The sequence below is a fragment of the Taudactylus pleione genome, unplaced genomic scaffold (genome assembly GCF_031769625.1).
Source record: "Taudactylus pleione unplaced genomic scaffold, aTauple2 ptg000390l, whole genome shotgun sequence".
NCBI lineage: Eukaryota > Metazoa > Chordata > Amphibia > Anura > Myobatrachidae > Taudactylus > Taudactylus pleione.
This window is the reverse complement of record NW_028284791.1, coordinates 147,154-174,453: the sequence shown is the minus strand read 5'-3', so window position 1 is coordinate 174,453 and position 27,300 is coordinate 147,154. Positions and strand designations below refer to the sequence as shown.

General features: G+C 48.0%; 2 protein-coding genes across 3 annotated transcripts in view; both read right to left on the bottom strand.

Moving 5' to 3' along the window:
* Positions 1-6,210: 6,210 nt before the first annotated feature.
* Positions 6,211-27,300, bottom strand: part of LOC148507602 (uncharacterized) — a 103,320-nt gene continuing 82,230 nt past the window's right edge. Inside the window, exons 1-3 of one of the 2 annotated variants that reach the window (XM_088445829.1) lie at positions 15,617-16,274; positions 11,398-11,931; positions 6,211-7,052 (exon numbers count right to left, since the gene is read on the bottom strand). In XM_088445829.1, the coding sequence (XP_088301955.1) occupies positions 6,343-7,052; positions 11,398-11,931; positions 15,617-16,274 (1,902 nt within the window). In that variant the 3' untranslated portion in view covers positions 6,211-6,342. Of the gene's footprint in view, positions 7,053-11,397; positions 11,932-15,198; positions 16,275-27,300 lie in introns of those variants that run through there. The other variant, XM_088445831.1, reaches the window with a different exon arrangement.
* Positions 25,545-26,618, bottom strand: LOC148507603 (uncharacterized). Its single transcript, XM_088445835.1, has one exon. It carries the CDS (start codon positions 26,616-26,618, stop codon positions 25,734-25,736), a length of 885 nt encoding a protein of 294 aa, XP_088301961.1. The 3' UTR covers positions 25,545-25,733.

Below are 27,300 nucleotides of genomic sequence, written 5' to 3'. Positions count from 1 at the left end.
TACCTACGCTGGGAGCCCGACGCCTGGCATACCGATCGAAGGTAAGCAGGGCGCGGACAGCCACGGGGGGGACTTAGGGTTAGGCACCCCCCCAGGAGACTTAGGTTTAGGCTGCGGGGAAGGGGGAGTTAGGTTTAGGCACTTACAGGGGGGGGTTAGGGCTAGGCACCCCTAAGGGAGGGTTAGGGTTGGGGTGGGGGGTTAGGTTAGTTAGTACTTACCTTAGCTGCTGTCAGGATCTTTACTGGTGCTGGTCTTCCAGCGTGGGATTTGAACATGCGTCCGGCGGTATTACCGATCCCCAATTATGTTACGTTTATGCAAAGAGTCAATATTTGCAGTGCTGAGCATTTTTTTTCAAGACCTCTGCAATTTGCCCTGGCATGCTGTCATTCAACTTCTGGGCCACATACTGACTGATGGCCACCCATTCTTGCCTAATCAATGCTTGGAGATTGTCAGAATTTGTGGGTTTTTGTTTGTCCACCCGCCTCTTGGGGACTGACCACAAGTTCTCAATGGGATTAAGGTCTGGAGAGTTTCCTGGCCATGGACCCAAAATTTCGATGTTTTGTTCCCCGAGCCACTTAGATATCACTTTTGCCTTATGGCAAGGTGCTCCATCATGCTGGAAAAGGCATTGTTCGTCACCAAACTGTTCTTGGATGGTTGGGAGAAGTTGCTCTTGGAGAATGTTTTGGTACCATTCTTTATTCATGGCTGTGTTTTTAGGCAAAATTGTGAGTGAATCCATTCCTTTGGCTGAGAAGCAACCCCACCCATAAATGGTCTCAGGACGCTTTACTGTTGGCATGACACAGGACTGGTGGTAGCACTCACCTTTCCTTCTCCGGACAAGTGTTTTTCCAGATGCCCCAAACGATCTGAAAGGGGATTCATCAGAGAAAATAATTTTACGCCAGTCCTCAGCAGTCCAATACCTGTACATTTTGCAGAATATCAGTCTATCCCTGATGTTTCTCCTGGAGAGAAGTGGCTTCTTTGCTGCCCTTCTTGACACCAGGCCATCCTCCAAAAGTCTTTGCCTCACTGTGCGTGAAGATGCACTCACACCTGTCTGCTGCCATTCCTGAGCAAGCTCTGCACTGGTGGTGCCCCGATCCCGCAGCTGAATCAACTTTAGGACACGGTTTTGATGCTTGCTGGATGTTCCTGGGCGCCCTGAAGCAGTCTTCACAACTATTGAACCTCTCTCCTTTAAGTTCTTGATGATCTGATAATTGGTTTGTTTAGGTGCAATCTTACTAGCTGCAATATCCTTGCCTGTGAAGCCCTTTTGTGCAAAGCAATGATAACTGGACGTGTTTCCTTGCAGGTAACCATGGTTAACAGAGGAAGAACAATGATATCAAGCTCCACCCTCCTTTTAAAGCTTCCAGTCTATTATTTTAACTCCATCAGCATGACATAGTGATCTCCAGCCTTGACCTCGTCAACACTCTCACCTGTGTTAACGAGAGAATCACTGACATGTCAACTGGTCCTTTTGTGGTAGGGCTGAAATGCAGTGGAAATGTTGTTTTTGGGATAAAGTTCATTGTCATTGGCAAAAAGGGACTTTGCAATTAATTGCAATTCATCTGATCACTCTTCATGACATTCTGGAGTATATGCAGATTGCCATCATGAAAACTGAAGCAGAAGACTTTGTGAAAATCAATACGTGTTTCATTCTCAAAACTTTTGCCCATGGCTGTGGAAGCTATACCAGCAGACACCAGTCACACGTCTACTATCTGAAACAACTGTACTGTCAGGTGGCCTAAACCAAATTGCAGGAAGGTGCCTACAGTATATTAAGTCAGGAAGACTAATAAAATAGTGATTTACAGACATTCAAAGATTCCTAATTATATAATGTAGACAAAAATAATGCGGCAATGTGTTTTATTTTTGTAAAAGAGTGCTATTTTATTGTTTATAATCGGTAAGAAACGGTGACTTTCACCCAATTCATTCCCCCCAAAACCTCTACTCCAAAACATACGAACAATTCTTAACATAACTGCCATTACAATTTCGGTGACAGGTATTGGAAATACAGAATATTTTGTGTGCGGCACTGGACAGTTTATTAAAACTTGTCAAGTGCCCCCCACCCAGTTGAAATAAATGCCCACCCCTGTTCTTCCTGCAGGACACGGATCAGGGATGTTTCAATCCACATGGAGAGAGCAGCTGACACGGAGATAAAGGTGAACGTCTGCCTATTGCAGATACCGGGGAGGACAAGTACATGTATTACAGTGCGCTATGTGCAGAGGGCAGGTCAGCTCTATCGCGGTGTCTCCGCGCCCTAAACCGATTTGGTGATTATGAGCTTTATAAAAAATGGAAACCTATTTATCAGAGCAATTTACACAGTAATTTGTGAGAAAACCCCAACAGGTCATCAAAATAATTAGGTAGGGCTGAGGAACAGAATATGTAGCCCTGCACCTTAAAATACATTTTGGCGGGAAAAGTCGTCCACAATTTTTTCCCTGTTTGTTAACAGTCCTCATTATGTATGTGACGGGCAGTTTAGTCACCTAGGCCGGTGTGACCTCTCTGATGTCGAACAAGATCTGAGCCGTTAGAAAAGCAGCGGCCGCACTGAGAACACAGGAACGGCTTCTCCCCGGTGTGAGTGCGGTGATGTTTGACCAGGTCGCCTTTCTGGACAAAACACTTGCCGCATTCCGTGCACTTAAAAGGCTTCTCGCCAGAGTGAATCCGCTGGTGCGTATTAAGGGCAGATCTGCTGGTAAAACGTCTCCCGCACTCCTGGCATGAAAACGGCCTCTCCCCGGTGTGAGTACGCTGATGCTTGACAAGTCTGGATCTCGTGACAAAGCATTTGCCGCACTCAGAGCACTTAAACGGCTTCTCGCCAGAGTGAATCCGCTGGTGCGTAGTCAGGGCAGACCTGCTGGTGAAACACCTCCCGCACTCCTGGCATGAAAACGGCCTCTCCCCGGTGTGAGTCCTCTTATGTGACAGGAGACGTGACCTCTGATGAAAGGATTTCCCACAGTAAGAGCAGTGAAACAGGTTGTCCTCGGTGTGAAATCGCTGGTGGGTGGTAAGAGTCATTTTGGAGGTGAAACGCACTCCGCAAACCGAGCATCTATACAGATTACTGGCGCTATGGGTTTGCTGGTGGGTGAGGAGGGCTGAATGATTAGGGAAACATTGCTGACACTCCGAGCACTGATGCGTCTTCTCAGGATAGTGCGAGGAGGCGTGCGGACCTGTTGGGGACAAAAGTACTAAGATAAACCCTCTATACAACAGCGGATGGGTCGCTGCATCATGTGCAATAAACGCTGCATAGTTATACATATGGGATACGGTCAGAATCCCGATGCTAGCATACCAAAGGTAGGAAGTGGGGTTATGGGGAGGGTGAGGGGTAGGCACTAGGAGGAGGGTTATGGTTAGGCTGCGAGGGGAAGGGGTAAGGCTTAGGCAGCAGGGAGGGAGGGGTAGGGAGAGGGGGAGGTTTAGGATACCTACAGACAGATATCGGTATCCTAACCCTGTCGGGATTTTGACTGCCGGCATCCCGAGCACCAGCATCCCGTACCCAACCCATACATATGTACCATACAGAAATCGGATACTATGGAATGTAGTCAGTACCATGTACAACTGTTACTTAGACGTTAACCCTGTCATTACCACATAACATTGGAGTTTGTCTACAATTGTCTAGTTTACTGTGTATATAAAACATAAATAGACTGTTGCACAGACATAGTCACCCCAGCACCATGGAAGCAGCCATCTTTTTTCTTTACACTACTACAAAGTTGCTCAATCTGTCTCCTCCCCTCACAGCCTATAAGGGGAAAACACCAAGGAGAATGGGATAGGACAGAGTCATTCTGGGACAGATGTTAGATAAATGCCCACATGCCCCATATACCGGACTACAAGTCCCAGCACTGGCAGATATAACGGCGTTGGGCAGTGAATCAGGGAGACGGCAGCAGTAAGACGCAGCGCTGGGTTATGGTCGGCTGTGCGCTTACAGCCATGGAGGAAATGTAAGAGGCCGACTATCCAAAGATTCCCAACTCAGGATATACCCCTGGTAACAGGAGATCCACCATGGCGCCGGGTCAGACAGCAACAGGAGGAATTATATATGCAAATAGGCAAACAGAGTGAAAGTTATTACTATAACAATACGTATTAAAGGGGGGGGGGGTTCAATCATCAGCAAAGTGCCGTTGCACACATCAATGATAATTACAATATCCCAAAAATGCTGCCTAATCTCTGCACCTCTGTGGGAGGTGAGAGTCAAATTTTTTTATTTTTTGTAGTATATTCAATGCTCAGTCAATGACGCAAGGTGTCACCTATCTATGGCCCCTCACGGCATTGGCTGATACTATTCCATTACTGGTGATATTACAGGTCCCAACACAGCTTTGCTGAGATATAACCTGTCCCTATATACTATCATTTATACCATGGTATGGAGAAGGCAGGGTGTGTCATGGGACAGTGAGAGGGTAACAGGAACCTGTACAGCAGCCACCAGGACGGGCAGGTCCCAACCGCGGGTATGACAAGGCCACAACTCTCTGCCACGTCTGCACCTTAGGGTGCCATTACATCGTAGTCAGATGGTTGATGTAGGGGCTAGGGTTAGACACTAGGGGGAGGGTTAGAGTAAGGGTTCAGGTTAGGCACTAGGGTGAGGGTTAGAGTAGGGGTTAGGCAGTAGGGGGAGGGTTAGAGTAGGGGTTATGGTTAAGCACTACGGGAAGGGTTAGAGTAGGGGTTAGGCAGTAGGGGGAGGGTTAGAGTAGGGGTTAGGCACTAGGGGGAGGGTTAGAGTAGGAGTTAGGTTTAGACACTTGGGGGAGGGCTAGAGTAGAGGTTAGGTTTAGGGTTAGAGTAGGAATAAGGGTTAGGTACTAGGGGAAGGGTTAGGGTTAGAGTAGGGGTTAGGTACTAGGTGGAGGGTTAGGGTTAGGCACTAGGGGGAGGGTTAGGCTGCAGGAAGGGAGGGTTGGGTACACACAGGAGGGTTGGGCATTTGTTCTGACATCAGAACGAATGCCCTTGAATGGGTATTGCCCGTAAACACTGGAATGAGTTAATGAACGATGGAACAATCACTGTTGCGTCCCTCATTAACTTACTGCAGGTTACTAGCAATATCGCTAGGTTCAGCACATCCGACCCAGCAACCATCGCTAGCGACCGCAAGACCCTACTGAACATCGCCGGTACACACTGAGCGATGTAGGCGATTTGTCATTGCGAAACGGCATATCGGCCCTACATCGCTCCAGTGTGTAGCCAGAATTAGGCTGCAATAAGGGACAGTTAGGGTTAGGCTACGGAAGGGATGGGTGAGGGTTAGAATGATCACCAACATTCGTCGGGATTCTGACCGTCGGGATCCTCTACCCAACCCACATAATTAGTTTACATGTTAAGTCAAATGAAACAGAACAGCACATTGCATACTATCTGATCAGGAAAACATACATAGTATTATGTATATCTTTACCAGGAAGTGTGTCTGGTCACAGGCTAACCCTCTACATGGGCAGTAATAGCAACACTGACACCTGCAGGTTATAGAGGGAATGACACAAACACAGCCCATGTTCCCAGAGATGCCCCTTATTGTATCACTAGGAACAAGAGACATCATTGCTCCCTAGTGAGCTGATAAGCTGCCCTCTCGTGTCTAATGATGCAGACCACAAGATAAGTGTCCTGCCCCAGTGATTTCACTAAATCCTAGTGAGTTGATAGGCTGCATTGTCACAGTTATTGCTTCCGCCCACAAAATGGCTGCCACCACTATGTGATGGCTGCTGCAATATGACAGTAGGCGGATAGAGGGGGGTAGGCTCGTTTAGAGCGTTGGGATGGAGCGCCGTCTTTTACGCTCAGGGTCGAGGACAGGACTTTTCTAGCTCCTCTGAGATTATGGAAGTTGGGCCTCATTCTACACTACTGATGTGTGCGCACTTGGCATGTTCCAGTTCATTTCAATGGAGGTGATGAACCAAACTAAACACTACATTCACTCACACAAAAAGTCACAGATGTAACAGACGGTTCCAATGTCCCCTTCACGTATAGACCCAAAATAACACAAAGCACAAAGTAATTCAAGGGATGTTTTCTCTGTGTCCAGTATGCGCATTTTTAGATGGATCCAAAAGTGGACACAGCGCCATCTACATATGCAGGACTGAGGACCAGTAAACGCTGCCCTGCACCTTAAAATGCATTTTGGCGGGAAAAGAAGTAATTTTTTTTTCCTATTCGTAACCAGTCCTCATTATGTATGTGACGGGCAGTTTAGTCACCTAGGCCGGTGTGACCTCTCTGGTGTCGTACAAGAACTGAGCTGTTAGAAAAGCAGCGGCCGCACTGGGAACACAGGAACGGCCTCTCCCCGGTGTGAGTGCGGTGATGCTTTACAAGATCGCCTTTTTGGGCAAAGCATTTGCCGCACTCTGTGCACTTAAACGGCTTCTCGCCAGAGTGAATCCGCTGGTGCATGGTAAGGGCAGACCTGCAGGTAAAACATCTCCCGCACTCCTGGCATGAAAACGGCTTCTCCCCGGTGTGAGTGCGCCGATGCTTGGCAAGTCCGGATCTCGTAACAAAGAATTTGCCGCATTTCGTGCATTCAAACGGCTTCTCGCCAGAGTGAATCCGCTGGTGCGTAGAAAGGGCAGACGTGCTTGTAAAACATCTCCCGCACTCCTGGCATGAAAACGGCCTCTCCCCGGTGTGAGTCCTCTTATGTGACAGGAGACCTGACCTCTGATGAAAGGATTTCCCACAGTAAGAGCAGTGAAACAGTTTATCCTCGGAGTGAAATCGCTGGTGGGCGGTAAGAGCCAATCTGGAGCTGAAACGCACTCCGCAAAATGAGCATGTATACAGATTACTGGCGCTATGGGTTTGCAGGTGGGTGACGAGGGCTGAATGATTAGGGAAACATTGCTGACACTCCGAGCACTGATGCGTCTTCTCAGGATAGTGCGAGGAGGCGTGCGGACCTGTTGGGGACAAAAGTACTAAGATAAACCCTCTATACATCAGCGGATGGGTCGCTGCATCATCTGCGATAAACTCAGCATAGTTATACATATGTATCATACAGATATCAGATACTATGGAATGTATTCAGCACCATGTACAACTGTTACTTATAAGTTAATCCTGTCATTCCCACATAACTAGACAATTCTAGACAACTGCCAAGGTTATGTGCGTATATCAAATATAAATAGACTATTGTCACTCCGTACCAACACCATGGAAGCAGCCATCTTTCTTATTACCCTACTAGAATGTTACTGAATCTGTCTCCTCCCCTCACCATGGAAGCAGCCATCTTTCTTATTACCCTACTAGAATGTGGCTGAATCTGTCTCCTCCCCTCACCATGGAAGCAGCCATCTTTCTTATTACCCTACTAGAATGTGGCTGAATCTGTCTCCTCCCCTCACCATGGAGGCAGCCATCTTTCTTATTACACTACTAGAATGTTGCTGAATCTGTCTCCTCCCCTCACCATGGAGGCAGCCATCTTTCTTATTACACTACTAGAATGTTGCTGAATCTGTCTCCTCCCCTCACAATGGAAGCAGCCATCTTTCTTATTACACTACGAGAATGTTGCTGAATCTGTCTCCTCCCCTCATCATGGAAGCAGGCATCTTTCTTATTACACTACTAGAATGTTACTGAATCTGTCTCCTCCCCTCACCATGGAAGCAGCCATCTTTCTTATTACACTACTAGAATGTTGCTGAATCTGTCTCCTCCCCTCACCATGGAAGCAGCCATCTCTCTTATTACACTACTACAATGTTGCTGAATCTGTCTCCTCCCCTCACCATGGAAGCAGCCATCTTTCTTATTACCCTACTAGAATGTGGCTGAATCTGTCTCCTCCCCTCACCATGGAGGCAGCCATCTTTCTTATTACACTACTAGAATGTTGCTGAATCTGTCTCCTCCCCTCACCATGGAGGTAGCCATCTTTCTTATTACACTACTAGAATGTTGCTGAATCTGTCTCCTCCCCTCACCATGGAGGCAGCCATCTTTCTTATTACACTATGAGAATGTTGCTGAATCTGTCTCCTCCCCTCACCATGGAAGCAGCCATCTTTCTTATTACACTACGAGAATGTTGCTGAATCTGTCTCCTCCCCTCACCATGGAAGCAGCCATCTTTCTTATTACACTACTAGAATGTTGCTGAATCTGTCTCCTCCCCTCACAATGGAAGCAGCCATCTTTCTTATTACACTACTAGAATGTTGCTGAATCTGTCTCCTTCCCCCATCATGGAAGCAGCCATCTTTCTTATTACACTACTAGAATGTTGCTGAATCTGTCTCCTCCCCTCACCATGGAAGCAGCCATCTTTCCTATTACACTACTAGAATGTTGCTGAATCTGCCTCCTCCCCTCACCATGGAAGCAGCCATCTTTCTTATTACACTACTAGAATGTTGCTGAATCTGTCTACTCCCCTCACCATGGAAGCAGCCATCTTTCTTATTACACTACTAGAATGTTGCTGAATCTGTCTCTTCCCCTCACCATGGAAGCAGCCATCTTTCTTATTACACTACTAGAATGTTGCTGAATCTGTCTACTCCCCTCACCATGGAAGCAGCCATCTTTCTTATTACACTACTAGAATGTTACTAAATATGTCTCCTCCCCTCACCATGGAAGCAGCCATCTTTCTTATTACACTACTAGAATGTTGCTGAATCTGTCTCCTCCCCTCACCATGGAAGCAGCCATCTTTCTTATTACACTACTAGAATGTTGCTGAATCTGTCTCCTCCCCCCACATGCTATATGGGGAAAACACCAAAGAGAGAGGTATAGAGTCATTCTGGGACAGATGTTAGACGGATGCCACATTCACTGGACAGGTTTATATGTTATCCCAAACAGTCCAGGGAATGTTTTTGAAAGCACCCGCACCTGTAACGACTGGTCCTCTGGGGGGGCAGCTCATCCTGCCCTATATACTGGGCTAGCAGTCCCAGCACTGGCAGATATATATATAATGGCGTTGGGCAGTGAATCAGAGAGACGGCAGCAGTAGGACACAGTGCTGGATTATGTTCTGCTGTGCACTTAGGCCCTGATTCAGAGCCGGGCGCTCTGACAGAGCGTTCGCTCTGAATCAGGGCCGTCCTTCTTAATTTTAGAGCGGCCTCCTATAGTGAGAGGCCAGGAAGAAGGTCGCGATGGTCAAGACCATCGCGACCATCGGACTTGCGACGAGACCCTTGTGGTAGGGTCTCGTTGCCGCAAGTCCCAGTGGACTTCTTGCTCTTACAGAGCAAGAAGTCCACCCACTGACATCACTTGTGATGTCAGTGGGGCTGGCCCTAGACGGTAGGCGTTCCCATGGGAACGCCTCCATCTGGTCAGCCACGCCCCTGGCCCGCCCACCAAAGGGGGCGTGTTGTCACTCAACATCGACAGCACGGCCCCTTTGTAGCGAGACCCGGAGCGACGGCTTGCCCGTTGCTATCCGGGTCTCGCGCATGCGCACGACCTAGCCGCCTCCGTCGTGCGCATGCGCACTGGGCCAACATCGACCCGCTTGCGAGCGCTCAGCGCTCGTGAGTGGGTCTGAATCAGGCCCTTACAGTCATGGAGGAAATGTAAGAGGCCGACTATCCAAAGATCCCCAACTCAGGATATACCCCTGACAACAGGAGATCCAACATGGCGCCAGGTCAGACAGCAACAGGAGGCATTATATATGCAGATAGGCAAACAGTAGGCTGAATAGAAATTATAACTACAACAATACGTATTTAGGTGGAGGGGAGGGGGGTTCAATCTCTGGCAAAGTATAATTGCGCCCATCACAAGATAATTATAGTACCCCAGCATCGCTGCCTAACCTCTGCACCTCTATAAGGGTGATAGTAAAAATCTTCGATCTTGGTGATATATATACGATGTCCGATATCTATGGCCCCTCACGGCATTGGCTGATACTAACCCATTGCTGGTGATATTACAGGTCCCAACACAGCGATGCTGAGATATAACCTGTCCCTATATACTATCATTTATACCATGGTATGGAGAATACTCTTTGTATGTCGCCCCATACATTGCGCCGAGGACGGAGCGCACACCGCACAGCAGCTTGGCTATTTAAGACACAAGCGCCGGGGAGAGAACCGAAGCAGTGGCAGAAGTATCAGCTATGCTACTAACGGAGGTGAGAAGGCATCCACTCATTTTATATACTTTAAGTATTTTTTTTTTCCATCTTGTATTTTTGATGACCGCCATTTCACTCATTACCCAATTTCTCTCACACATCTTTTTACACGCATGAAATATACCACATACATACATTATTTCAATAATTTTTTTCAACCGCAACATATTATACTTCACACCCTCTAAATCACGTTAAACACGCCGCGCTTCTCCGTTACCATAATTGTTCACTTCCTATTATTTATAAAAAGAAAGGAAGCAGCTCAGAACATAAAAAGGTGCGCTATTATTATTTCTATTTACGTGATCAGGAAAACGTACATAGTGTTGGGTATATCTTATGTTTATCTTCTTTAGTATGTTATTGCATAGCATGTTTGGTCACAAGCTAACCCTCTACATGGGCAGTGATAGCAACACTGACACCTGCAGGTTAGAGAGGGAATGACACACACACACAGTGTTCCTGGAGATGCATCACTAGGAACGAGGGACATCATTGCTCGCAGGTGAGCTGATAAAAGGACCACAAGAAAGGTGCCCTGCCCCAATGATGCCACTAATTCCTAATGAGATGATAGGCTGCAATGCCACAGTTACTGCTTCCGCCCACAAAATGGCTGCCACCACTATGTGACGGCAGCGGGCAGATATATTGAGGAGAAGCACCGTAACATAATAATGTATTTTTCCTGTGCAGTCCCTTTATCCTCTCAGCGAGAGGACGTGACTTTTCCAGCTCCTCGGAAATGATGGAAATCGGGCCTCATCCTACACTTCTCATGTGGGCGCACTTTGCAAGTTCTTTTCCAGGGGGATGATAAACCAAAGTAATCACTACATTCACTCACACAACAGTAACAGAGACCGTTCCGATGTCCCTTCACTCTCATACCCAACATAACACACATCAAGAAGTAATTCAAAGGATGTTTTCACTGTATCCACTATGCGCATTTTTAGATGGATCAATAACTGGGCACAGCGCCATCTACAGGCACAGGACTGAGGACCAGAAAACTAAACCCTGCATCTTAAAATGGGGAAAAGAAGTCCACTTTTTTTTGTTTTTCCAGTTGGTAGACAGGCCTTATGTATGTATGTGACGGGCAGTTTATTCACCTAGGCCGTTGTGACCTCTCTGGTGTCGCACAAGATTTGAGCCGTCAGAAAAGCAGCGGCCGCACTGAGAACACACGAACGGCCTCTCCCCGGTGTGAGTGCGCCGATGCTTGACAAGGTCAGATTTCTGGACAAAGCATTTGATGCATTCTGAGCACTTATACGGCTTCTCGCCAGAGTGAATCCGCTGGTGCATAGTCAGGGCAGACCTGCTGGTGAAACATCTCCCGCACTCCTGGCATGAAAACGGCCTCTCCCCGGTGTGAGTCCTCTTATGTGACAGGAGACGTGACCTCTGATGAAAGGATTTCCCACAGTAAGAGCAGTGAAACAGTTTGTCCTCGGTGTGAAATCGCTGATGGGCGGAAAACCTCATTTTGGAGGTGAAACGCACTCCGCAAACCGAGCATCTATACAGATTACTGACGCTATGGGTTTGTAGGTGGGTGATGAGGGCTGAATGATTAGGGAAACATTGCTGACACTCCGAGCACTGATGCGTCTTCTCAGGATAGTGCGAGGAGGCGTGCGGACCTGTTGGGGACAAAAGTACTAAGATAAACCCTCTATACATCAGCGGATGGGTCGCGTCATCATGTAGGATAAATTATACTTATTTATACATATGTACAACTAAGACATCGGGTTTTTATAACATATCATGTGGAACAATGGTTTATATGAACCCTGTGATTTCTACATAACAGTGGAGTCTAGTTTAGGGTGTATTAAAAACATAAAAGTAGTGTAGTAAAGACATTGTCATTTTATTCACCTCAGCTTGATGGAGGCAGCCATCTTTCTTTTTATACTACAAGAATTTAACGGAATCTCTCATTATGGGGAAAACACCAAGAAGATGGGGCCAGGACAAAATTAGAAAAGTATAGAATAAAATGGAAATAATTCTTGGACATTATTATATGTAACCTGACCAGGGAATGCCTCTTACATCACACCCAGATCTATATTACACTACCAGTTTACGGTTCGGTTTTCACCAGTCAGTGGGGAGTGGAAACTGTTCCTCATCCTACTATGGAAGATTTGGTGATGCCAGTTACAGTTACCGGGGTGACCCCTCATAATCCGGGTAAAGGATGAATACTGACCCCTCACCCATCACTGCTGGGATATAGATAGTCTGCACCTTTATACTGTGCCCATCTACAACTGTACAGGATAAGAGTCTAATCCATAATCAGCCACAGACAGAGCACAGTAACCCGGCAGGAGCACATACAGGTGTATGGTCACTAAGCACAGCTGGTACGTGATATACAGTGATCACTATCAGAGGACATTACTGGGGAAATCATTCATCACTATAACAATACAGGCTCCAGATGTCTCCTCCTGCTGTGTAATATCCTGGCTGCAGGGTACTGTCCATTACTGGTGATATTACAGGTCCCCACACAGCGATGCTGAGATATAACCTGTCCCTATATACTATCACTTATACCATGGTATGGAGAAGGCAGGGTGTGTAATGGGACAGTGAGAGGGCAACAGGAACCTGTACAGCAGCCACCAGGACGGGCAGGTCCCAGCCGCGGGTATGACGAGGCCACAACTCTCTGCCACGTCTGCACATTAGGGTGCCATTACCTCGTAGTCACATGACTGATGTGATAATAGGGATGGGGCCGTAGGTTTAGCTTACCTAGATATTAGTAACCGCTAATCCCACACCAAAGACTAGGAAGTCAGATATAAGGCAAAGTGTAGGATAATGGGTTAAAAGATGTGGGGCAGCTATATGGGGTTGTTGTATGGAAGGAACAGTTATACTGGGGTGCTGTATGGGTGGGGCAGCTATATGGGGATGCTGTAAGGATGGGACAGGTATATGGGGCTGCTTTATGGGTAAACATGTTTATGGGGTGCTCTATAGATGGGACAGGTGTATCGGATGCTGTATGGATGGGGACCAATATATGGGGGTGCTGTATGGATGAGACAGGTATATAACGTTGCTGTATGGTAGGAACTGGTATATGGGGATGCTGTATGGTAGGGACTGGTATATGGGGATGCTGTATGGTAGGGACTTGTATATGGGGATGCTGTATGGTAGGGACTGCTATATGGGGATGCTGTATGGTAGGGACTGGTATATGGGGATGCTGTATGGTAGGGACTGGTATATGGGGATGCTGTATGGTAGGGACTGGTATATGGGGATGCTGTATGGTAGGGACTGCTATATGGGGATGCTGTATGGTAGGGACTGCTATATGGGGATGCTGTATGGTAGGGACTGCTATATGGGGATGCTGTATGGTAGGGACTGCTATATGGGGATGCTGTATGGTAGGGACTGCTATATGGGGATGCTGTATGGTAGGGACTGCTATATGGGGATGCTGTATGGTAGGGACTGCTATATGGGGATGCTGTATGGTAGGGACTGCTATATGGGGATGCTGTATGGTAGGGACTGCTATATGGGGATGCTGTATGGTAGGGACTGCTATATGGGGATGCTGTATGGTTGGGACTGCTATATGGGGATGCTGTATGGTTGGGACAGGTGTTTTAAACATTGAGGTGGGAGTTACAGGTGTTTTTTTAAACAATTTCTTAAAGTGGCTTAAAATTACTAAAAAAAAATTAACCCCTCCTAGTACCCCCCCCCCATGTCCCCCTTTTATTTCTTCTATCCCCCTCTTTTGAACATTGTATTCTCTGTTTGTCTTATCTATTAGCACACCTTATTATATTTTGGCATTTTCCAGGATTGTTTTTATTTTTTTATTGCTGCATCCCTTGGAATTGTTTGGTGCAATATTGTTGTTTATCTTGACAATAGCTTTCATTGTTGGAGTGTCTGTTTGAACATTCATTGTATTCAGCTATTCATTTTTCAATGCGTGCACTTTGTTATGTTATTTTTGCTATTGAAAACCTAATAAATGGATATTACAAAAAAAACCTTGGAAAAATCAGCCATTTAAAACATTTTAAGAACCTCAAATATTCTGCTTTTGGCCAGTAATAGAAATCTATAATGTTATCCAATATTTATTTGCAGATTTTTAGAGTACAGGCTGACTTCTCAAATTTTTGCCATAATTAATGCGACGAATAATAGCAATAATGATGGTGCAAGATTTGTTTCAATATAAACATGCATTGCCGCATTAATCAAAAATTGGTAATTTCAGCCGGAAAAATCTGAGGCTAACTGGACATGCCCCTTAGAGCGTCATTCCCTGCGTTGGGACGTGACTTTTCTAGCTCCGCTGAAATGATGGAAATCGGGCCTCATCCTACACTTCTAATGTGTGCGCACTTTGGACCTCATTCAGAACCGCTCGCTAGATGCGATCGCTCGCATCCAGCGTATGCAAATTTTTCAAAGTGACACCATGGGAAGCGATCGCTCGCCAAGGCATAAGCACACCCACTTTGGCTGTGCGAGTGATCGCTCTGTGTATGCTGACACCCATTAGCCTATGTAGAGACGCCCACTAGCGCACGTCATCTCCAGGAAGTGTATTAAAACATCGGTACATCGAGCACCATCGGTAGCGATCGCAGCGCTTGTGGTTGCCTTACCCTGCCGCAAGCACTGCGAGGACTTCAGTGTAAAAAACAAGCATGTGACGTGTACTATGACGCTGCCTGTTAATTATGCACGCCTTAAGCACGGCGTTGAAACACTCAGGCACGCCTGCATTCGCACCTCCACTCCCCCGTTATTAGTGTCCTGCCCCTGTTACCACCCACAAACGGCCTCTCCTGTCGCTCATTTCACTGGGCTGTCTTTGCTGGGCGAGCGAGCGGGCTGCGATTGCACAGAGTAGTTTGCGCACGCGCAGAACGAAGCGTGCGCATGCGCACAGCGCTTGCGAGAGACTCTGAATGAGGTCCTTTGTACTATCCAGTTATTCTTTTCTAAGGGGATGATAAACCAAAGTAACCAACACATTCACTCACACAAGCAAAAAAAACAAATGTTCCAACGTCCCCTCACTCACACCCGATATAACATAAAACAAGAAGCAATTCAAGAGATTTTTCACTGTATGCAGTATGCACATTTTTTGGATCTCTAACTGGACACAGCGCCATCTACATGCGCAGGACTGGGGACCAAAAATAATGTAACCCGTCACCTTAAAATGCATTTAGCGGGAACAAAAAGTCCACTTTTTTAATTTTTAGTTGGTAAACAGGCCTTATTTATGTATGTGACGGGAAGTTTAGTCACCTAGGCCGGTGTGACCTCTCTGATGTCGCACAAGATTTGAGCCGTCAGAAAAGCAGCGGCCGCACTGAGAACACACGAACGGCCTCTCCCCGGTGTGAGTGCGCCGATGCTTGACCAGGTCGCCTTTCTGGGCAAAGCACTTGCCGCATTCCGTGCATGAAAACGGCTTGTCACCGGTGTGAATGCGCTGATGCTTGACAAGGTCGCATCTCTGGAAAAAGCACTTGGCGCATTGCGTGCACTGAAATGATTTCTCCCCGGTGTGAAGTCGCTGATGAATGACGAGAGCAGATCTGGCCGTATAACATTTCCCACACACCGGGCAGGAAAACGGCCTCTCCCCGGTGTGAGTCCTCTTATGTGACAGGAGACGTGACCTCTGATGAAAGGATTTCCCACAGTAAGAGCAGTGAAACAGGTTGTCCTCGGTGTGAAATCGCTGGTGGGCGGTAAGAGCCATTTTGGAGCTGAAACGCACTCCGCAAACCGAGCATGTATACAGATTACTGGCGCTATGGGTTTGCTGGTGGGTGAAGAGGGCTGAATGATTAGGGAAACATTGCTGACACTCTGAGCACTGATGCGTCTTCTCAGGATAGTGCGAGGAGGCGTGCGGACCTGTTGGGGACAAAAGTACTAAGATAAACCCTCTATACATCAGAGGATGGGTTGCTGCATCATGTGCAATAAACGCTGCATAGTTATACATATGGGATACGGTCAGAATCCCGACGCTAGCATACCAAAGGTAGGAAGTGGGGTTATGGGGAGGGTGAGGGGTAGGCACTAGGAGGAGGGTTATGGTTAGGCTGCGAGGGGAAGGGGTAAGGCTTAGGCAGCAGGGAGGGAGGGGTAGGGAGAGGGGGAGGTTTAGGATACCTACAGACAGATATCGGTATCCTGACCCTGTCGGGATTTTGACTGCCGGCATCCCGAGCACCAGCATCCCGTACCCAACCCATACATATGTACCATACAGAAATCGGATACTATGGAATGTAGTCAGTACCATGTACAACTGTTACTTAGACGTTAACCCTGTCATTCCCACATAACATTGGAGTTTGTCTACAATTGTCTAGTTTACTGTGTATATAAAACATAAATAGACTGTTGCACAGACATAGTCACCCCAGCACCATGGAAGCAGCCATTTTTTTTTACACTACTACAAAGTTACTCAATCTGTCTCCTCCCCTCACAGGCTATAAGGGGAAAACACCAAGGAGAATGGGACAGGACAGAGTCATTCTGGGACAGATGTTAGATAGATGCCCACATGCCCCATATACCGGACTACAAGTCCCAGCACTGGCAGATATAATGGCGTTGGGCAGTGAATCAGAGAGATGGCAGCAGTAGGACGCAGCGCAGGGTTATGGTCGGCCGTGCGCTTACAGCCATGGAGGAAATGTAAGAGGCCGACTATCCAAAGATCCCCAACTCAGGATATACCCCTGGTAACAGGAGATCCAACATGGCGCCGGGTCAGACAGCAACAGGAAGCACTATATATGCAGAGGGCAAACAGTGGGACTAAATCATACCAGCTCGCGAGCGCCGAGCGCTCGCAAGCGGGTCGATGTTGCCCAAATGTGCATGCGCACGACGGAGGCGGCTCCGTCGTGCGCATGCGCGAGACCCGAATAACGAATAACGACGGCCAAACCGTCGTTATGGGTCTTACACCAAAGGGGGCGTGCTGTCGATGGTGATTGACAGCATGCCCCCTTTGGTGGGCGTGCCGTGGGCGTGGCTGCCCAGACGGAGGCATTCTCATGGCTCTGATAGAGCCAAAAGCACTCCAGGGCTTGCGGCAGCGATACCCTACCGCAAGGGTCTCGTCGCAAGCTCGATGGTCAGGATGGTCTTGACCATCGCGACCATCATTTTGGCCGCTCGCTATAGCTGTGTGTGGTCACCCACAGCTATGCGAGCGGCCAGGAGGCCGCTCCAAAAGGTAGGAGGGACGGCCCTGATTCAGAGCAAGCGCTTGGTCAGAGCGTCCGGCTCTGAATCAGGGCCAGTAAGTTTAGTGGAAGTTATTCCCCTGACAATACGTATTAGGGGGGAGGGGGTTTTAATCATTCGTCAACTACGCTCCTCTGTGGAGATGAGAAAAAATATTAATTCTTGGTGGTCACAAAGTGCCAGAGAAAGCTGGCAAATTGCAGCATTGTCTGATAATAGAATACCCCAATAATGTCCAGGGGTGCCGATAGGGGGGGGGGGGCTACTAATTACTCTGGCCCAGGCTTGCTGGAGGAGCCCAACGCCCCCCCTCTTACATCACAGCAGCTTAGCGAACATTAAGCAGCAGCTGCAGCAGTCTCCTATGCCTGCGGGGGGGAGCGATCGCCCCCTACTGGATGCGCCAGGCTGAGGGGCTCACAGTGCCCCTCTCCATAGAAGCAGCACTACAAAAATTTTCTCCCCTAAGGGGGCATGGCCCCGCCTCCCTTGAGTTGGCCACACCCCCTTCATCTGGGACCGAGGCGGCTATTGGTGCGACTGATAATGTCTCTTCCTGCTATGTCACCACCATACTTTGGCATCATGGTGCTGTTCCATTGCTGGTGATATCACGCTCCCACACAGCGATGCTAAATAAAATAACCTGTCCCTATATACTATCTGAAACCGGATGACCTCGCTCTGCCAGGTGATCACAGATTATTTGTTGATCCCTCTGGATCTTGGCGAATTAGGGATTCCGTCTTACCACTAGTTACTGACTCCACCCACTGCACCATGGGTGGGTAACTCGCTGCCACCTCCAGGATCCTACACTGGCACCTGGAACCACTTCTCCCAGGATGCTACGCCAGCACCTGGAACCGCACTGCTGTAACTGTCCCCGGATAGTGCCAGCTAATTCCCACTGGTCCCTCACCATGGACCAGTCTCTGCAGGGTAGCTGGCAGAGGGCTTTAGCTTGGAGACACTGGACTCAATCTTGAACAGCCAAAGAACGGAACAGCGGTTTGCGCTATTCTGTCGGTCACAGGATACAAGTATATGTGACACCTTAAAGGCAAGATGTTGATCGCTCAATGTCTTGAAAAATGAAATTCCCATTGTAGATGATGATTGGGGTTATCACAGCACACAGATGTTACAAAAGTACAATCCTTCCTGATGTTCAAATACACACTTTTCAGAGCACGCAGGCTCGTCTTTTATCTGGTTTCAATACACAATACCACAGGGGGTAAGGTCCCTTAACCAATCAAGCTAAGTGCATGTACTGTATATGCACACATTTAACAATGTCCCTTATCGTCAGTGGGGAGTGGTCACTCCTCTGAGACCACCTAAAGAGATAATCGCCTCACAGGACCCGGCAAGTCTGGAGGAGGGGAATGGTTCCCTCAAAAACTTACTTCCAGGATTTTACTTGGTGGACCTTGCCACCTCCCCTAACCGAATATGGGTGTCAGGGACAAGGAGACAAGATATCCAGCCAGTAGCCTCCTGGCCACAGAGTGGAAGCTCTTTGTAACTTCAAGAAAATAATTATCTGATTGCATTGGCCGGTTCTCGCTGTACCCCCTCATACCACTTTCAGGCATGAGGCTGCAGAGGAAGGCATTCAGTTTTCCTGGAGGAGGAGGATGTGTGGACCCAGCAGCCCACAGAGTACTCCGGATCCCCCCTGGACCCCAGGGACAAGGGTAAGTGCATTTCCTCTTTAAATACGTACGTTGTAAAATATACAATCTAAAATACATTGCAAAATCCAGTTACCCCAGTAAGCAGCCCCTCATAGCCTTGCAGCCAGAGACAATGGTCCCAACAATGGTCTTTTTCCTCAGCCTAGCCTCACTGGGAGCCGGCTTTCTTGGTCCCCCAGTTTACGTCACTCAGTCATGCATTTCTGAGGCACCAGGACTTAGGCTCCTGATCCCCACTAGTCGGCACGCAGGCCTGGATTGTGTCTGGTAGCAGCGGCTCTTTGTATTCAGTCCGACCAGGTGCACACCGGAAGTTAAAGTGCAAGCTGCAGCCTTGCCACAGCCACCGGGGGGTGAACCGGGGCTACAGCACCTAACATACAAAAACACGGCGCCTGGCAAATAATTAAAAAAATAGCATGTAATGCTGATTGGGCAATTTAAAGATGTCGTTGCAGGACAAGGGTTGTCCCCTTCAATGCGTAGCCGCCATTTTAAATATGCGTGGGTGCCACACTACCATTTATACCATGGTATGGAGAAGGCAGTGTGTGTAATGGGACAGTGAGAGGGTAACAGGAACCTGTACAGCAGCCACCAGGACGGGCAGGTCCCAGCCGCGGGTATGACAAGGCCACAACTCTCTGCCACGTCTGCACATTAGGGTGCCATTACCTCGTAGTCACATGACTGACGTGATAATAGGGATGGGGCCGTAGGTGTAGCTTACCTAGATATTAGTAACCGCTAATCCCACACCAAAGACTAGGAAATCAGCTACAACGCCTGGGCATGAACACAATGGCGGCTGAATAGTTACAATATTGGAAGGAGGACAGACAGAACCTGTATTAGGGAAAACAATTCATCAGCGCAGATTAAATAGTAATTTGGAAGCAGAACCAAAAACCCATCAACATAATTAGTTTACATGCTGAGTTAAAGGAAATAGAACAGTACATTGCATACTATCTGACCAGGAAAACATGCATAGTGTTAGGTCTATCTACCTTTTTTCTGCCGAGGGCCATTTTGATATATATAACATTATTTGCGGGCCTGGTGCAGGCCACGCCCCCTCCGTGTAAATTCTCATGCGGGCCAGGCCACAATCGCCAGTGATTACAGCAATGCCCGGATCATCCTGAGGATGCTCCGGGGAGCTGTAATGCTGGCCATATACGGGACGATTGATCACACGATTTGGGCAGTTTCTACAGGTTGGACAGACCAATCATTTGAAAATAGTTGTATTTTGAGTCTTCTGCGACCCCGATGAGCGTCCCCGCCGTCGTCTAGTTGGATCGCAGGTTAGATGATCTCAACTGATCGTGTAGGAATTGACACACATTATGTGATGTGATTGATCAAATCGTACGGTCTTATGTGAAATAGTTGCATTTTAAATACAAATCGTCCTGTATCTGAAGAGAAGAATTTTCAAGGGAAAGGGAAATCGTACAACTGATCTGACCAACTTGTGAATCTCACCGTGTATGGCCACCTTTAGGGCAGCGGTGTGACCGTCTGAAGCGTCCTAAGGATGCTCCAGGTGGCATTGCTGCATAGATTCTGGCTGCAGGATGCCATTCTAGGCACCTCACTAGCCAGATGAGGCTAGCAGAAAAAAGCTCAGAGGGCCAGACCAAATGATTCGGGGGGCCTTATACAGCCCCCGGGCCAGAGGTTCCCCATCCCTGCTCTATGGTCACAGGCTAACCCTCTACATGGGCAGTGATAGCAACACTGACACCTGCAGGTTATAGAGGGAATGACACACAGTGAAAGCTGAGCCCATTTTCCCGAAGATACCCCTTTGCATTACTAGGAACGAGAGACATCATTGCTCCCTAGGCACTCTCATGTCTACTAATTCGGACCACAAGATAAGTGTCCTGCCCCAGTGATGTCACTAATTCCTAGTGACCTGATAGGCTGCATTGTCACAGTTATTGCTTCTGCCCACAAAATGGCTGCCACCACTATGTGACGGCTGCGGACACACGAATAAGTGAAGCCCCAAAACATAATTTTCTTTTGACTCACTAGCTATTTATTATATTAATTATATTTATTGTTTCACAACAGACTGTGGGCCTGATTCAGAGCCGCTCGTAAGCGGCCGCTCGTTCGCTCTGAGCGATGTTCGCACATCTGCGCATGCGTTTGGGTCATAATGCGCATGCGCCAACCAGTCAGTGCGATCGGAAATCGAGCGCTCGCCAAATAGCGAGTGCCTGCTAATTTGAGTGACAGGATAGGCGTTTGTGGGTGGTAACAGGGGAAGATGCTTGAAAACGGGGAGTGGAGATCCGAATGCAGGCGTGCCAAATGGTCAAAACGAGCGTTTTAAGGGTGTGCATAATTAACAAAGCAGCGTCATCGACCACGTCACTTGGTTGTCTATTAGCCTGAACTGCTCGCATGATAGCGGTAGGAAAATGCTACCACAAGCACTGCGAGCAGTTCAGATGCCTTTCGATGTACTCGATTAATCAAATAAATAGCGGAGATGACGTATGATGCGAGCGGCCAGGGGGCGTCTTTACAAAATAGCGAGCACAAGTTTCGTTCGCTCGCTCAGACATAGAGGCGTCAACAGACCGCAAAGAGCGAGCGCTCAATTTAAATAGCCGGACCCTTTTTCTGAACGAGGGAGCGCAAATAGCGTCCGGCTCTGAATCAGGCCCTGAGTGCAGAGGCTGTGGTGGTACATCACCCGTCCTCATTTGCGCAAATGTTCCAGTGTTGCCAATCAGGCCTGGATTTGTGGGAGGGGGGGGGGGGGGGGCGGGTGCAGTATCTGACCGTAGGTGGACGGAAGGAGGCGCAGGTTACTGTTTTACGGGATGAGATTAAATGTATAATATGAAAGGGAGGAAGAGACACGTTTAGGTGCAGGATGGACTGGGGCTCCAGATCAGCCCTGGCAACAGGGACGTGGCCTTGCGGAATATGCCCGTCTTTCAGTATCCTGGCCGAGGGCTGCACCGGGAGGTGGCTGCTGATCGGCCAGGCTTTAGTCTGGACCGGCCCATCAGGGCACCAGCCCTCCTTGCATTTGCCATTAGAGCCAGATGGCTACTCTGGCCCTGTTTAGGTGGATATCATATTAGCCTCGTTACCCCGATTTGAGAGTTAACGTGGTCGGTCGCATTTTTTTGCAATCCAATTAGCTGCGCAAATTTAGCAACTGTACATTTGAATAGGAGATACCAATAATTTTTTATTTTCCTTGAAGCCCCAGAGCAGGTTCAACGCTGGGGAAAATACCTACTTTAAAAGGTAAAAATGTTGGGACTTGGGACCTCACTCAGAGTCTCTCGCTAGATGCGATCGCTCGCCCCCAGCGTATGCAAATTTGTCAAAGTGACGCCACGGGAAGCGATCGCTCGCCAAGGCATAAGCACGCCCACCATGTCTTAGTGAGCGGCCAGCGTACGCTCAATCGCACAGGAAGTGTATTAAAACATTGGTACATCGAGGACAATCGGAAGCGATCGCAGCGCTTGTGGTTGCCTTACCCTACCGCAAGCACTGCGAGGACTTCAGTGTAAAAAACAGGGATGTGACGTGTACTATGACGCTGGCAGTTAATTATGCAGGCCTCTAAAACGGCGTTGAAACGCCTGCGTTCGCACCTCCACTCCCCCGTTATTAGTGTCCTGCCCCTGTTACCACCCACAATCGGCCTCTCCTGTCACTCATTTCACTGGGCTATCTTTGCTGGGCGAGCGAGCAGGCTGGGATTGCACAGAGTAGTTCGCGCAGAACGAAGTGTGCGCATACACGTACGCAAACCATCGGGCAGCGAGCGAGAGACTCTGAATGAGGTCCTTGGTTCAGAACCCCTGGGACCCCACCTCAAATGATTAATTAGCCCAGTGGTTCTCAAACTCGGTCCTCAGGACCCCACACAAGTCACGTTTTGCAGGTCACCCAGCAGGTGCACAGGTGTAATCATTACTCACTGACATATTTTAAAAGGTCCACAGGTGGAGCTAATTATTTCACTTGTGATTCTGTGAGGAGACATGGAAAACATGCACTGTTTGGGGTCCTGAGGAACGAGTTTGAGAATCTGTGAATTAGAAAATTAGAAGTTTTTAATTAGCTTAATTTGGCTAGTAATGAAAAGTCATTTTTGGGATGATATTCTGCAAAGTGCAGAGTAATGGGTTAAAAAATGTGGGACAGGTATATGGGGGTGCTGTGTGGACAGAACATGTGTATGGAGGTGCTTTGTGGGTGGGACAGGTATATGTGGGGGCTGTATGGACAGAACATGTGTATGGAGGTGCTGCGTGGGTGCTGTATGGACGGGACAGTGCTTCGTAAATGGAATAGGTAAATGGGGTTGCTGCGCGGAGAAGACCGGTATTTGGGGGTGCTGCATTGAAGGGACCGTTATTTGGGGGTGCAGTACAGACAAGACAGGTATTTGGAAGTGCTGTTCAGATGGGAGCAGTATATGGGGGTGCTGTACAGATCTGACAGTTATTTGGGGTGCTGTACAGGCACGATATGTATTTGGAGGTGCTGTACAGACGGAACAAGTATATGGGGTACTCTATTGATGGTTGGGGGTATTGGGGTGCTGCATGCATGGAACAAGAATATGGGGGTCTATATAGGGATGCTGTATGGGTGGGACAGGTATATGGGGGTGCTGTATGGATGGGACAGGAATATGGGGGTGCTGTATGGGTAGGACAGGTATATGGGGGTGCTGTATGGGTAGGACAGGTATATGGGGTGCTGTATGATAGGACAGGTATATGGGGTGCTGTATGGTGGGTCAGGTATATGGGGTGCTGTATGGATGGGACAGGTATATGGGGTGTTGTATGGGTAGGACAGGTATATGGGGTGCTGTATGGGTGGGACAGCTATATGGGGTGCTGCATGAATAGGACAGGTGTATGGGGTGCTGTATGGGTAGGACAGGTATATGGGGGTGCTGTATGGATGGGACAGGTATATGAGGTGCTGTATGGATGGGACAGGTATATGGGGGTGCTGTATGGATGGGGCAGGAATACCGGGATGCTGTATGGATAGGACAGCTATATGGGGTGCTGTATGGGTAGGACAGGTATATGGGGGTGCTGTATGGATGGGACAGGTGTATGGGGTGCTGTATGATAGGACAGGTGTTTTAAATATTGCTGGTGGGAGTAACGGGTGTTTTTTTAAACAATTTTTGAAAGTGACTTTAAATGACTCCAAAATCACCTTACATACATTTTAATGCACACTTACATTTAACTAGAGCATTTATTTGCTGGGGTGAAAAAAACAACAACTTATTTTTTATAATTTTTGTAAAAAACTGGAAAAAGAAACATTTTAAGAACCCCAAATATTTTGATTAGATTTATGTTATCCAATATTTATTTGCAGTTTTTTAGGGTACAGACAGAGGGCCTGATTCAGACCCGCTCGCGAGTGCTGAGCGCTCGTAAGCGGGTCGATGTTGTCCTAGTGCGCATGCGCAAGACGGAGGGAGCTCTGTCGTGGGCATGCGCGAGACCTGAATAGCGACGGCCAAGCCATCGCTATGGGTCTCGCACCTTTGGTGGGCGTGCCGGGGGCATGGCTGCCCAGACGGAGGCGTTCCCATGGGAACGCCTACCGTCTGGGGCCGGCCCCACTGACATCACTAGTGATGTCAGTGGGAGTGATTTTGGCTCTGATAGAGCCAAAAGCACTCCTGGGCTTGCGGCAGCGAGACCCTACCGCAGGGTCTCGTCGCAAGCCCGATGGCCGAGATGGTCTTGACCATCGCGACCATCTTTTTGGCCGCTCGCATAAGCTGTGGGTGGTCACCCACAGCTATGCGAGCGGCCAGGAGGCCGCTCCAATAATAGGTAGGACGGCCCTGATTCAGAGCGAGCGCTCTTGTCAGAGTGTCCGGCTCTGAATCAGGCCCAAGATTTCCCCATTTTTCAAAATAATTGACGCAGCTATTAAAAGCAAAAAATTGCAGCGCAAGATTTTTTTTCAATTGGATCATGCATAGCCACCTGTAGCTGTATAAATCTGGGGCTAATTGGATATACCCCTTAGTGCGTCATTCCCTGCGTTGGGATGGAGCACAGACTTTTCTGCTCAGCAAGAAGACGTGACTTTTCTAGCTCCTCTCAAATGGTGGAAATCGGGCCTCATCCTACACTTTGTACTATCCATACGGGATGATAAACCAAAAGTAACCAACACATTCACTCACACGAGTCACAGAAGTAAAAATAAAAAACAGTTACAATGTAATTTTACTCATAGCCAATATAACACAACCAAGAAGTAATTCAAGGTATGATTTCACTGTATCCAACTGTGACTGAGGGCTGAGGACCAGAATACGTAGCCCTGGACCTTAAAAACATTTGTCGGGAAAGGAAGTCCAATTTTTTGTTTTCCTTATTATGTATGTGACGGGCAGTTTAGTCACCTAGGCCGGTGTGACCTCTCTGGTGTTGCACAAAATTTGAGCTGTCAGAAAAGCAGCGGCCGCACTGAGAACACACGAATGGCCGCTCCCCGGTGTGAGTGCGCCGATGTCGGACAAGACTGCATGTCTGGGCAAAGCACTTGCCGCATTCCATGCATGAAAACGGCTTGTCACCGGTGTGAGTGCGCTGATGCTTGACAAGGTCACACCTCTGGACAAAGCACTTGGTGCATTCCATGCACTGAAATGGTTTCTCCCCGGTGTGAAGTCGCTGATGCATGACGAGAGCAGATCTGGCCGTAAAACATTTCCCGCACACCAGGCATGAAAACGGCCTCTCCCCGGTGTGAGTGCGCCGATGCTTGGCAAGTCTGGATCTCGTAACAAAGCATTTGCTGCATTCTGTGCACTGAAACGGCTTCTCGCCAGAGTGAATTCGCTGGTGGGTATTAAGGGAAAACCGTCTGGTAAAACATCTCCCGCACTCCTGGCAGGAAAACGGCCTCTCCCCGGTGTGAGTCCTCTTATGTGACAGGAGACCTGACCTCTGATGAAAGGATTTCCCACAGTAAGAGCAGTGAAACAGTTTGTCCTCGGTGTGAAATCGCTGGTGGGCGGTAAATCTTATTTTGGAGCTGAAATGCACTCCGCAAACCGAGCATGTATACAGATTTCTGGCGCTATGGGTTTGCAGGTGGGTGACGAGGGCTGAATGATTAGGGAAACATTGCTGACACTCCGAGCACTGATGCGTCTTCTCAGGATAGTGCGAGGAGGCGTGCGGACCTGTTGGGGACAAAAGTACTAAGATAAACCCTCTATACATCAGCGGATGGGTCGCTGCATCATGTGCAATAAACTCAGCATAGTTATACATATGTATCATACAGATATCAGATACTATGGAATGTATTCAGCACCATGTACAACTGTTACTTATAAGTTAACCCTGTCATTCCCACATAACTAGACAATTCTAGACAACTGCCAAGGTTATGTGCGTATATCAAATATAAATAGACTATTGTCACTCCGTACCAACACCATGGAAGCAGCCATCTTTCTTATTACCCTACTAGAATATTGCTGAATCTGTCTTCTCCCCTCACCATGGAAGCAGCCATCTTTCTTATTACTCTACTACACAGGTCCTCAAACTCGGTCCTCAGGACCCCAAACAGTGCATGTTTTCCATGTCTCCACACTGAATCAAGTGAAATATTTAGCTCCACCTGTGGACCTTTAAAAAGTGTCAGTGAGTAATGACTACACCTGTGCACCTGCTGGGTGACCTGCAAAACGTGAACTGTGTGGTTTCCTGAGGACCGAGTTTGAGAACCACTGCTCTACTAGAATGTTGCTGAATCTGTCTCCTCCCCTCACCATGGAAGCAGCCATCTTTCTTATTACACTACTAGAATGTTGCTGAATCTGTCTCCTCCCCTCACCATGTATGCAGCCATCTTTCTTATTACACTACTAGAATGTTGCTGAATCTGTCTCCTCCCCTCACCATGTATGCAGCCATCTTTCTTATTACACTACTAGAATGTTGCTGA